Source organism: Phyllostomus hastatus, unplaced genomic scaffold (assembly GCF_019186645.2).
Source record: "Phyllostomus hastatus isolate PE091 unplaced genomic scaffold, TTU_PhHast_1.1 phas_scaffold_93, whole genome shotgun sequence".
In the NCBI taxonomy this organism is placed as follows: Eukaryota; Metazoa; Chordata; class Mammalia; order Chiroptera; family Phyllostomidae; genus Phyllostomus; species Phyllostomus hastatus.
In genome coordinates this window covers 24802486-24816669 of record NW_025334042.1, presented here as the reverse complement: position 1 = coordinate 24816669, position 14184 = coordinate 24802486, and the positions used below count along the sequence as shown (strand labels likewise).

General features: G+C 36.5%; 1 protein-coding gene across 2 annotated transcripts in view; it reads left to right on the top strand.

Moving 5' to 3' along the window:
- Positions 1-14184, top strand: part of ARID2 (AT-rich interaction domain 2) — a 163675-nt gene that overhangs the window by 115830 nt on the left and 33661 nt on the right. For both annotated transcript variants that reach the window (XM_045830159.1, XM_045830158.1), the window contains exon 16: positions 10642-10790. In XM_045830159.1, the coding sequence (XP_045686115.1) occupies positions 10642-10790 (149 nt within the window). The remainder of the gene's footprint in view (positions 1-10641; positions 10791-14184) is intronic.

Genomic DNA, 14184 nt, shown 5'->3' with positions numbered 1-14184 from the left:
ACTGTTTAGTCAGGGGCAGGCACTGACTTCTTTTCCCTTAGATTATCAAATTTAAAAAATAACAACAGCCAACACAGTAGCTGTCCAGAGTGAATGAATAAAAATTATACCTATTTTCTTGGTCAGATTGGCAGAAAATATATTTTTTGGTGTGCCACAGAATTTTAGTAATTAGTTTATATGTGCCACAAAATAAGCAAAGTTAAAAATCACTGATTCAGCATATAGTTTAAACACTCCTTCTATTTTGTTACAAACCCAAATTGGTAATTTTGTAGACACAAGGTATAGAAGTACTTGTAGTCTAATCTTTGGGAGAATTTTTGAAATGTAACTTAGTGTCCTTTTTGGAGTTTGAAGTGGGGGAATGTTGTTGCTAACAGTCCTCAAAAAGTGAATTTCTGTATTTGATTTTGATGTGTGTGGTTTTGGGGCTCTTTTCACAGTATTTCTGTAAAAGAGATGAATCCTATAAGAATTTTATCGAGTGTGTTCTTATTATATTTATATACTGAATTATTAGCCTTTATTGTTCAGAGTGTATTACTATTTATAATTTCAATTTGTTTCAGCCATTTGATATTATTTTGTGTTCTTTACTCCTTTGCTCTACTGTCATATTCTGCTCTTCCCTTTTTAATACCTACTATTCCATCTACATGCCTTTGTAAAGAAATGTGTTTTCTAGGTTAGTGCTATTGTATTAAGGGTCCAATCTGCTTTTAAAGATTTAAAAGGACAATCCTATATGCTATTTCTGTTGAAACTAGGGATTCACTCAGAGTTGTCTCTCACCTATTTCCTGGATTACTTCTCCTTCACTTTCTTTCCTAATTACTACATAGCCAGAACCTTCTGTGACTATTGCCAACTCTGCCAGCACTCTGCTGGCTTGGGTTTCTTCTCTGTGCTTATGGTGACGATAGCAGATCTATGGCCATTGTTGGCATTAGTACCAAATCTAGATGTGGGGTATGGGGAGGAAGCAAATGAAAGTTGAAAGAAAAAAAAAAGAGCCCCTTGCTTCAGAATAGTTCGTCCACTAATATACATCTTTGTTCATGTGAATGGATAAAGCCAGGTGGACAGTGCTGCTCTGGGGGCATGATGAGATTGTAATTCATATGTTAGTATTGCTTAGATCTATTTTAGGGTACCTAAATAGGTTAAGTGTTCTTGAGTGGATGTACGTATAGGCCATAATTAATTGTGAATTTGGGTGGAAAATACTAAATCATTTTTACTCAAACTTCTACAAGTTTTTTATTTATTAAACACTAAAAATGTTAAATAGTGGGATGTGTAGCATATAGTACACATTCAGATAGTTGAGTTATAATTTTTCTTATATTTAATAATTTCCCAGTTCATCTTGATTATGTGCCTGCTGTTTTTTAGTTATAATAAAGTAAAGCCAAATTAGAGAAAAACACCATTACTATGGGATTTTTTATCAGCCCTTATTTTTTGTCTCTTTAACCTTCCAGTGTGGTTATATTCCATAATGATACCTACGTAACAAAAACAATACTACCTAAGACTAGGACCTGAAGCATTTTTTCATTTAACCCTCATAACTCTGTTAGGTAAACATTTTAATTATGTTTTAGAGATGAGGCCCCAAGGTGCTAAGTAACTCACCCAAGATCACCGATATGTTGACCTCATATTAGCCACCACAAATATGAGGTAGTGCCATGACTGAAACCTGGCTTTGTGTGTGAAATCAAAACTCATGCTCTTAACCCGTGTCTCCACTATTTGCAAAATACTCATGTCTCCACATATATGCAAAAACTCTTTACTTAATACATTGGATTCATATGCATCTGATTCAAGCCATAAAATTAATCCATTTTAATCTGAAAACTGGTTACTAACTTTGTAGTGTATTTAAAATAGTTACATTTATTCTTTCTAAAGTTAGTATTTGGTTGGCATGAAGAAATGTAAAACTTTGCAGGGAAAAAAGATGTGTGTATGTGTGTGTCTATGAGAATCAAAAAATAGCATTCTTATGTATAGTACTTAGCACAGTGTGTGCTACATAGTTAGACACCCAATAATGGTGAGATATATTTTATCTTCCTTTATAGGATAAAATACCTATAAAGGCTACAAAGTGATCAGCTGTTCAAGATGACATCATAAGTTTCCTTTGAAGGGTAGATGGTTGGGCCTTCTTCAGAGCCTGCTAACAGAAAACCATTTTCATTGCTACCGAGATTCTTTAAATTTCTTTATATTCTCTTAAAATTGCATTTTAGACCTTGGTTTAACACCATTTTGCATTGGAATTGGTACCTTAAAGGGATAAATGAAATAGATTTTAAGTATGATTTTTAAGCCAAACATTATTTCCACCATATTAAGGGGTCTGGGGATGTTAAGGAGGCACCTGGACCCCAAGAAGTGACTTCCAGACTTGCAGAATGTTCAGGGGTAGAAAGACTGCACAGGAATGTTCCTACAGAGAATGACCAACAGGTAATCCTTCCTAATACTATTGGTATTTGGTTTTTGGTTTTTCATTTTTCTTTTTTCTTGAGTTTATTCCTTCTCACTGCCCTTAGTCAGCTATATTGATTTCATTACAGGAAAAAAAAATGCAATAAAAAAGAACAATATATGAAAGTAAATGGTATGACCATACATTTTGTATTTCAGTAGATTTAGCTAGGTAGTATAATATAAATACAAAGTAAGTTATACTTTTCGAGAAGCACTTCAAGGTGAATTTTTTTTTAAGATTTTATTTATTCACTTTTAGAGAGAGAGGAAGGGACAGAAGAAGAAAGAGAGGGAGAGAAACATCAATGTGTGGTTGCCTCTTACATACCCCCTACTGGGGACCTGGTTTGCAACCCAGGCATGTGCCCTGATGGGGAATCGGACCAGCAACCCCTTGGTTTGCAGGCCTGCACTTAATCTAGTGAGCCACACCAGCCAGGGCTTAAGGCAAATTTTTTATTCGTAGTTACTTATTTTCATTGTTATATTTGCAAGTACAACATACAGGATACTGTTTCTCAAAGGCCTACCCTCTTCCACTATTTATGAATTGATATATTCTTGAGGTATAAAACTAGATTGGCATATAAAAAAGAAAAGTGAATAAAAATATGAAACAATTTTTGTTAAAAGACTTATCTTTTCCAGGAGCTTGTAAAACACATGTTGAACATATTTATATCTATTAATTTCATGGTCTTATGACATGCCAAATTCTTGTACATAAAAATAGTTTAGTTAAGAATGTGTCTATTTAAAGTATTTTTTATATGCTGCCCCCAGTTTTGTCCTTTACACAGGAATCATTCCAGAAAGGTGCTATGTAACACTATGAATATTGGTATCTTCCTGATTCCTCCTTTCCTTGTGTACTAAATTTCTATGTATTCTCCCCAAGAATGTAATTTATTTAAAATAGCAACATTCTTTATTTCTAAAATTAGTGTTTGGTTGGCATGTAGAAATTTGAGCTTAAAAAATTACTCAACCCGAAAGCAAGCAGATCTGTATCCTTAAGAAGGCAGCATCTAGTAATAGTAATAGATCATTTTAGCAAGAGCCATGAGAATAAGATTTCAGTGTTTTTTTTAAAGTCCCAGTGTTTGTAGACTAGAAGCACATTGTAATAACTAAGGAAGATATTACCCCTGAACGTAATTTTTTTTTTAACATTTCAATGTGTTCTTGCCAGAGAGGCTTGGAATGTATTGATTATCTAGATTTATATTTAATAAGAGAAAAGAACTCAGTAGTTTAAGGAAATTAGGAGCAGAAAGAGCCTTTAAGACCCTCATTTTTAAGTATTGAAGTAAAGTTCCCACCCACACAAGTATCATCTATTTTCTGAGAGTAAATCTATTTCTTGTTCCTAACAAGTGTTTGAAAGTATCTCTCCTTACTTAACTCTTTAGAATACACTTTACAAGTTCTTTCAGTTAGACCTTACGTATCATGGTGTCTGGTTTATTCATCAGCTTATTTACCTCAACCAGCTTTATTTTATAAGTGGCTTTCAAAATGTGTAGCAAGAGCCCTAGCCAGGTAGCTCAGTTGGTTGGAGCATTGTCCCTATGTGTCAAGGTTGTGGGTTTGATCCCTGGTCTGAATCAAACAATAATGCCTGGATAAGTGGAACAACAAATCAGTGTTTCTTCTCTCTCTCTCTCTCATCGTTCCATTCCTCTCTGTCTCTAAAATCAATACATCAATACATCATTCAATAGAAACAATTTTTTAAAGATTTTATTTATGTATTTTTAGAGAGCAGGGAGGGACGGAGAAAGAGAGGGAGAGAAACATCAGTGTGTGATTGCCTTTTGTGTGCCTGCTGCTAGGGACTTGGCCTGAAACCCAGGCGTGTGCCCCGACTAGGAATCAAACAAGCAGCCTTTTTGTTCACAGGACTGTGCTTAATCCACTGACCCACACCAGGCAGGACAAAACATTTTAAAAATGTATAGCTAGAATTGAACGCAGTATTTTCATACTTTTTTAAAAAAGATTTTATTATTTATTTATTTTTAGGGAGGGAGAAGGGAGGGAGAAAGAGAGGGAGAGAAACATTAATGTTGCATTGCCCCCTACTGGGGACATGGCCTGCAACCTAGGCATGTGCCCTGACTGGGAATCAAACTGGTGACCCTATGATTTCACAGGCCAGCACTCATTCCACTGAACCATACCAGCCAGGACTATTTTCTTACTTTTTTAGTAAAGAATTTATTTTGAGCAAAATAAATTATGACTTTGTAGTTTTTCTACCAGATTAAAATGTTTAAATTTTAAAATAAACCTAAATTTATTTTAAGGTCTTTAAAGTTTAATATTGATAAGAAAGTAAGGATTGAAGAGCCTCAGAATCCAAATTTTATATCAGGAAATATTAGAGTAATCTAGAATTTTCTGTCTTAATTTACTCTTGAAAAGATGATAAAGGAAAGCAAGAGCCTAATTTCTTATTTTAACAAAATGCAGTATCTTTGCTCCCCCAAAACTGCTACATTAAATAGCATTTTAAGGTTTTGTACATACAAAAGAAATCATCGAATTGTTTCATATCCTTTGTGTAATTTTACTTATCTGGTTACTCAATATGGGAGTTGTGCCTTTATTGCCTTAATTAAAAAAACAAACCAATGTTAAATATTAGTTCATTCTCAGTAGAGTAGACCAGAGTAGACCTGTGACATAGAATATTGCTCACACTTGATCACTTTGAAATCTACTTTTACATTTACATTTCAGTTATGATTAGGGTTAATGATTCAGCAAGTCACAGCAAACAATAATGTAAAGAGAAACTTACATCCTGAAAGAAATATATGTTGCATCCTCATGTAAAAGACCTACTCTTAAAACACAATAAATTTAAGTGGTACTTTGAAAAACCTACAGTACAATACAAACAACGTATTTTAAAAACTTTTTGTTGACAGAAATGTATAATTTTTAAGAAGGGAACCTAAAAATAGTAACTCATGGTCAAAGAAATAAATATGTTTCTTGGAATTTCTCACTTGGTATGGTCTGTAACTACTTTAATTATTTTGTTTCATTGATATATTTAGCTCTATTTAATTCATTTTTTGTTTACTCTTATTGTGAAACTTTTTAGACATACACAAAAGCAGAGCCAGTGAGCCCCCATTTGTGTGCCACCTAGATTAAATCTTACCACCATTTTGTCTTTGTAGTTTCATCTATTCCCCACCACCACCATTTTTTTCCTGAAGTACTTTAAAACAAATCCCAAATATTTCATTTTACTAATGAATATGTCAGTATATATTTCTCTAATAGTTAAGTATTTTTAAATGTACATTTCCCAGTAACAAATCCCTACTTAACAAAAATATCAGTTTCTTAATAATATCCTCTGACACCCAGTTCATGTTCAGTGTTCTCTAGCCATCTCAAAAAATACTTGCTTGAATTAGGATTTACAAGTTTTCGCATTTGGCTAACATGTCTTTTATATGTTCTTTTTTTAGAGTACACTTTATTGATTATGCTATTACATTTGTCCCACTTTTTTCCCCCTTTATCTCCCCTCTGCCCTGCAGCTCCCTCTCCCTCCAGCACCACCCCCCACTTAGTTCATGTCCATGGGTCGTACATATAAGTTCATTGGTTTCTCTAATTCCAATACTATTCTTAATCTCCCCCTATTTTATGCCTACCAGTTATGCTTCTTATTCCTTGTACCTTTTCTCCCCCTTCTCCCCCTCCCCTCCCCCATGATAACCCTCCATGTGATTTCCATTTCTTTGATTCTGTTCCTGTTGTAGTTGTTTGCTTAGTTTTTGTTTTTGTTTTTTAGATTCAGTTATCAATAGTTGTGAGTTTGTTGTCATTTTACTGTTCATTGGTTTTGATCTTCTTTTTCTTGGTTAAGTCCCAAGACAAAGTGGTACATTTCATATAATAAGGGCTTGGTAATGATGAACTCCTTTAACTTGACCTTCTCTGGGAAGCACTTTATCTGCCCTTCCATTCTAAATGAAAGCTTTGCTGGATAGAGCAATCTTGGGCATAGGTCCTTGCCTCTCATGACCTCAAATACTTCTTTCTAGTGCCTTCTTGCTTAAAAGGTTTCTTTTAAGAAATCAGCTGATAGTCTAATGGGAACTCCTTTGTAGGTAACTGTCTCCTTTTCTCTTGCTGCTTTTAAGATTCTCTCAACTTTAATCTCGGGTAATGTAATTATGATATGCCTCAGTGTGTGCTTCCTTGAGTCCAACTTCTTTGGGACTCTCTGAGCTGCCTGGATTTCCTGGAAGTCTGTTTCCTTTGCCAGAATGGGGAAGTTTTCCTTCATTATTAGTTTGAATAAGTTTTCAGTCTTTTGCTCTTCCCTTTCTCCTTCTGACACACCCCTATGATTTGGATGTTGGAATGTTTAAAGTTGTCCAAGAGGTTACTAAGCCTCTCCTCACTTTTTTGAATTCTTTTTTCTTCATTCTGTTCCAGTTGAACGTTTATTTCTTCCTCCTGTTTCAAATCATAGATTTGAGTCTTGGCCTCCCTTCTGTTTGTTCCCTGTATGTTTTCCTTTATTTCACTTTGTATAGCCTTCACTTCTTCCTTCACTTTGCAAATGAGCTCAGTCAGTTCTGTGAGCATCCTGATTACCAGTGTTTTGAACTCTGCATCTGATAGGTTGGCTATCTCCTTGCCACTTAGCTCTTTTTCTGGCATTTTAATCTGTTCTTTCATTTGGACCATATTTCTTTGTCTTGGCACACCTGTTATGTTGTAACGGGCAGAGCCTTAGGTATTTACTGTGACGGGCAACCCTCTGCTGCGTTCTGTGGCTGTCTGTGGGGGAGGGGTTAGAGAGGGAACAATGCTGCTGGCTCCCTGGGGTCAGCCCCATTTTCCAAAGAGAGACTGGGAGTTTCTCTCACCTTTGCAACCCCCACAGGATTCCATAGGTAGAGGTTTTGAGTCCTTCGTTTCCAGGTCAGCCAGCCCCTGCCTTGCCAGTGCCTTCATCCACCACCTTGCTGCATGTCCTCCCTGCCCAGCTGCCAATCTCCGCCCCTCCTGCTGATCTGGATGAATGTTTCTTTCACTTCTTGTTTGTCTGAGTTCCATGCCGTTTGATTTTCTGGCAGTTCTGGTAGTTTCTTGTTTTTAAGTTGGTTGTTATCCTTTTGGTTGTGTGAGGAAGTGAAGTGTTTCTACCTACGCCTCCATCTTGGCTGAAAGTTATGTATTCTTAATTTAACATCTTGAATTAACTTCAGTAATCCTTGCCACAGCTATCATTTGGAGTTAAAATATCCTATGATTTCCTGTTATTATATTTTCTATGTGATACCAAAAAGAGTTCCACAATTAAATAAAGTAGTATAAAGATTTGTTAGCCCTTATAAAAATAAACTTAATTTACAAATATTTACAAATATAAGACAAGATGGTCAATAAAATACCTAATTTGCCTTTAGGGATTTCCAGGTAAATGTTTGTTAAATGCATGTTTCCAGTAATAACTTCTTTTGATATACATTTGTAGTTGATCTGTCACTGTCCCCAAAATGAAATCAATCATCCTTCCTCCAAAATTTGGTTTCCCTTCTGAACTTCTCTAGTAGAATAATAACAATGCAGTTGCCATTTATTGAGAATATAGAGCTAGGGTCTTTATGTATAATTTCTCTAGTCTTCCCATCATCCTGTAAGATAGATTTTACTACCTATACTTTATAGATGACAGAACTAAAGATCAGAGAGGTTAAGTAGGTTGCCCAAGTCACAAAGCTAGTTGAAAGGCAAATTGAAATTTGAGTCCAGATCTGTGAAGCTGGAAAGTTTACATCTTATCCATGACACACACCTGTATTGTCCTAAAATGAATGTTTTTAATGCATGTATATGTTTTCTCACTAACAATATTGTAAAATCTTAAGGGTGGGATCCTATTACAGAAATAATTTCAGTTACATCACAAAAGTAAATTTTTCTTCTCAGACCTTAAAATGCAAAAGCTTTTATGACTTCACATTTCTAAGAACTTTTTCAGCATTTTGTTCTCTTCTTTTTTTTAAAGATTTTATTGATTGATTGATTTAGTGGGGAAGGTAGGGAGAAAGGATGGAAACATCAATGTGAGAAACAATGATCATCAGTTACTTCTCACATGCGCCCCAACTGGAGGGTCAGGCCTGCAACCCAGGCATGTGCCCTGACCAGGAATTGAACTGGTGATCTTTTGCTTTGCTAGATGGCACCTAGTCAGCTGAGCCACGCCAGCCAGGGCTATTCTCTTCCTTTTTTCACTTTTATGCTATAGTCTTAAGAGTTTGTGTTTCATCTGTTTAAAACAAAGTTATAATTTTTAATCTGAGGCTTTTAGAAACATATCTTTGGCCCAACTATTTCCAATAGTCTTATAAACTAGCAAGTATATTTAATATTTTCTCAAAGTTTAAATTTATTACCTTTAAACAGTGCTTTGAAAATGGTGTGCCATTTTGATGAGAAATTCAATATTATTTTTCCTTTTGTGATATGTTATGAATGAAATCTGAGTTAAGGATTGAAAGAAAATGTATTGCCTCAAATTGTTTGAAGATACATTAATAATAATTTACTTATGTGTTTTTCAGAGAGAAGGGGGTGAGATATAGAAGGGGAAAAAAACTTATATTTGAAAGGCTTACCTGCGTCCTGGCTCAGTGGCTCAGGTGGTTGGACTGTTGCCTAATCCAGGAGTGCCCAACCTGTGGCCCATGGGCCACATGCAGCCCAAGATGGCTATGAATGTGGCCCAACACAAAATCCTAAATTTACTTAAAACCTTTTTCTTGCTCATCAGTTTTCGTTTGTATTTGTATATGTAATGTGTGGCCCAAGACAACTCTTCTCCCAGTGTGGCCCAGAGACACCAAAAAGTTCGACACCCCTGCAGCATACACTAAAAGGATACAGATTTGATTTCCATTCAGGGTGCATATCTAGGTTGTGGGTTCCATCCCCAGTCAGGGCATGTATGGGAGGCAACCAATCAATATTTTTCTCTCATATCAGTTTCTCTGTGTCTCTCTTCCTCTCTTCCTTCCTCTTCCTCTAAAATCAATAAACATATTCTTGGGTGAGGATTTTTTTTTAAATGTCAAACTTTATACTTGCAATTAGAATTCTTGTATTATTCATCGAAAGTTATAACTGAGCAACTATGAAAACTAAAGTTCATTAAAAGAGCTTATTGCAAAATAATGTTTACAATTTTACTTATACAGTTACATTATATTTTTAAATCTGAATTTTCTCCTTTTTTTGAAATTTTTTTTATTGTTGTTCAAGTACAGTGGTCTCCATTCCCCCCCCCCACACCATTCCCCACTACCCCAGCCATCCCCACCTCCCACTCTGGATCCTAGTCCCCTTTGGCTTTTTCCATGTGCCCTTTATACATGCTTTATTTATTTTTGGAGAGAGGGGAAGGGAGGGAGAAAGAGAGGGAGAGAAGCATCAACATGTGAGAGAAAAATCAATTGATTGCATCTCACAAGCCCACAACCGGGGGACCTAGCCTGTAACCCATTCCTGTACCCTGGCTGGAATTCAACTGGTGACCTTTCGCATTCCTTGTATGACACTATTCAGCCAACTGCAGCACACCGGTCAGGGCGATATCTGAAATTTTATTTGCTTTTTACTATACACTATTTTATGTTACACTGTTTATAAAATCTAAAAGGAAATATACAAAGAGATGGTAATTTGCAGTTGATTTGTTCTTGTGAGTTATATACGTAAGTAAATCAAATGGGTGTATTTACAGTAGAGTTATTTCTCATTTTAATCTATGATTGTGTCTTCCTACCTAATTTTATTAATATAAAAAACTTTAATCTAAATAATGTATAATCTATAACAACAGCAACAGCGTGATCTTGATTCTGTGGTTCATATGAAATACAAGAAAATTACTTCTTAAATATTTGTTTAAGAATGGTTACCTTAAATTTTTAAAAATTTAGAAATTTAAAAGATAGTCATTAAAACTATGAATGTAAATTTCATGTTAGGAGTGTACACCTATCAGTGTAATCAGACATAAGCTTATATCAAAAATGGTTTTTTACGTCATTTCACAAACTGTGTGGTTGTGCTTTTCCACAGAACACTCCTGTGACGCCTTCACCAGCTGTGCAAGTGCAGAGCCAGCCTAGCAGTTCCCAGCCTTCTCCGTTCAGTGCATCTAGTCAACATGGGGAACCAGTGAGAAAACCTGGACACAACTTCATGTGTCTGTGGCAGTCTTGTAAAAAGTAAATGGCAATTTTATTTGATATACATAAATGTTCTTTGTTTTAGAATACTTTTATATTCAGATTTCTGTCATCTATAGTTTTATTAAAATTTTCTTTTTAAACCACTTCTAGCAAAAAATATTTTGTTATATAGATCCAGTGGCACCTAAGCTAAGAAATGTATATAAAAGACATTCATTGTGCAATGGTAGGTTATTAGGGAATGTGTTTCAGTATTAGTTTTTTTGTTTGTTTTATCTGTCCTAGCATCTGACATATGTTGGTACCAGATGTGAGTCACATTGCTTTCCAGGTACTAACAGAGTAATTTGCAAGAGTCATTAGTATATCTTTTTTGTTTGTTTTTAGGTGTTAGAAGGGTTAATTCATTTTATTTTATTATATTTTTAGTATTTTTTATTTTTAAATTACAGTTGACATACAATATCATATTTGTTTCAGGTGTATAACCCTGTGATGAGATAGTTTTATAACTTATGAAGTGATCAGCACCCCGGTAAAACGTAGAACCCATGTGACACCATGCATAGTTATTATAATATGATTGACTCTGTTCCCTATGCTATACTTGACATCCTCATGACTGTTCTGTACCAATTTATACTTCTTAAACCCTTCACCCTTTCACCCATCCCCTATGACCCTCCCTTGCACCCCATAAAATGTTCATATGAGTATGTTTCTGTTCTGTTTGCATGCTTATTTTGTTTTTTAGATTCCACATATAAGTTAAATCATCTGGTATTTGTCTTTCTTTGTCTGACTTATTTAACCCAGCACAGTACTCTCCAGGTCCATCCATGTTGTTGCGGATGGCATGATTATTTTTTATGGCTGAATCATTCCATGATATAGGGTATGGCAAAGTAGTTTTACAGTTGTATGTGAAACACAGAATTTATTCTTGTATTATTATTTATGAATTATTGTATTATTTTCCATATGAACACTTGTAAAGCTACTTTTATCCCACCCTGTGTATTTGCATCACTTCTTTATCCGTGGTGGGCACAAGTTGTTTCCATATTTTGGCTACTGTCAATATGCTTTAATAAACATATGGATACATATGTGTTTTCAGTTTAGTGTTTGGGGGTTTTTTGAATAAATACTCAGAAGAAGAATTGCTGAGACCTTCTTTGTCTCTTGTTATAGCCTTTGTTTAAAATCTACTTTGTCTGGTATAAGTTTTGCTACCCCAGCTTTTCTTCATTTTCATTTTCGTGAAATAACTTTTTCCATCCCTTTACTTTCTTTTGGTTTCTACCTTTCCATCTGAAGTGACTCTCTTATGGACAGCACATGTAAGGGTCATGTTTTCTTATACATTCAGTCTTCCTATATGTTAGGAGCATTTAATCCATTTGCATTTAAAGTACTTATTGATAGATACATATTTATTGCAGTTTTATCATTCATATTTTTTATCTTTTCTTTCTTAAAGAAATTTTACATTCTTATCTGGGAAGCTTTTTTATTTATCCTTTGATTCTAAGTGATACCTTTGCTGGGTACAGTAATATTGGCTGTAGTTTCTTACTTTTTATCGCTTTGAATATTTCTTGCCAAATCCTGCTGACCTGCAACATTTCTGTTGAGAAATCAGCTGACAGTCATGTGGGAGCTCCCTTACTGTGGGCCTTTCGGTTCATCTTATTTGGGACTCTCTGCACTTCCTGGACTTGTATGCCTATTTCCTTCACCATCTTAGGGAAGTTTTCCATCATTATTTTATCAAATAGGTTTTCTGTTTCTTGCTCTCTCTCTTCATCTGGCAACCCCATGATGTGAATGTTGGTTTGCTTGAAGTTGTTTCTGAGGCTTATACTTTCCTTATTTTTTTGGAATCGATTTTCTTTTTGCTGTTCTAATAGGGTGCTTTTTGCTTCTTTGTCCTCCAAATTAATGATTTGATCCTCTGATTCATCTGCTCTACTCTTGATTGCCTGTAATATATTGTTCATTTCAGTTAACTTGTTCTTCATTTCCAACGGGTTCTTTTTCATGTTTTATATCTTCATTTTTATGTTTCCTGTCTCTGTTGACATTCTCACTAAGTTCCTCTTCTCTTTCCCTATTTTCATTGAGGATCCTTATAACCAATGTTTTGAACTCTGCATGTAGTAGAATCCTTGTCTCCATTTTGTTTAGTTCTTTTTCTGGGGAGTTTTATTTCATTTGGGTCATGTTTCTTTGTCTCCTCATTTTGGCTGCCTCCCTGTATTGTTTCTATGTATTAGATAGAGCTGCTATGACTCCGTGTCTCAGTAGTGTGGCCTAATGTAGTAGGTATCCTGTAGGGTCCAGTGGCACAGCCTCTAGTATCATCCAAGTTGGGTACTTGAGGTGTGCCCTTTGTGTTGGCTGAGTACACCGTCTTGTAGTTGAGCCTTGGTTGTTGTTGGCAAATCAATGGGAGGGATTTACACAGTCCAGTCAGCTGCAAGGACTGGCTGTGACCCCTGACCACCAACCTCCACCGTCCCCGCTACCCCATAGAGGATTAGCTGTGCGGGGGCAGGGTGGTGGCACTCCAACATGGTCTCTAGCTGTTCACTGGGTGCACAGGCTCTGGGGTTTCAGACATGGTACAGGCCAAGGTCAGCCCCTACCTGTGTTCTTTCTGCCTAGGGCCACCCTTCCTAAACTATAACGCAATCTGAGATGGCTGCTACTTGTGCTGGGCTTCAAGATTCCCAGGCGAAGCCAAACTGTAAATCTAGGCTGGTTGCTGCCAGTACTGGGTGTGGGGCCACTCATCAAGAGGTATGAGGGTTGGGGGCCCACTGACACCAGCTGTTACTTGTTTGAGAGAATTTAGAAAGTTTTGAAGCATGAGCCAAGACCATTCATACGGAAAAACCACTGTTAACAGCTTGGGTAGCCCCATACATTGTTTGGGATGGAGTCTCAGGGGATCTCCAGGGCAGGGCAAACAGTGTTAGCCTGGTTGATGGAGTCTCAGATATGGCACTCACCCACCTGCTGCCTGTTCTGTGTCTTTGTGGGGAGAGGACTTAGAAAGGGACAGTAGCCTCTGCCCACCTTTCTGTTTGGGAGAAAACTGTCTCCCAGCTCTCGTCTTGATATCAGACACTTCATTTCCTCCCTGTATGACACTGTTGCCTTTCAGGCCTCTGCCCTGGTGCTGGAGCTCAGAGGGAGTGAGTCTGAGGAAGTGTGTGTGTTTGATCTTTAAGAGGAACTGCCTGGGACTCTAGAAGTCCCTTCCACCAACTCAATCCCTGTCGCTTTTTGCAGCCAGAAGTTACGGGTCTATGGCACTGCAACCCTGAGGTCTGGGGCCTGGTGTTTGGCTGGGACTCCTCACTCTCGTGATATCCCTCCTGAATTTTTATCTACCACATGTGGATGTGGGACCAGCCAATTT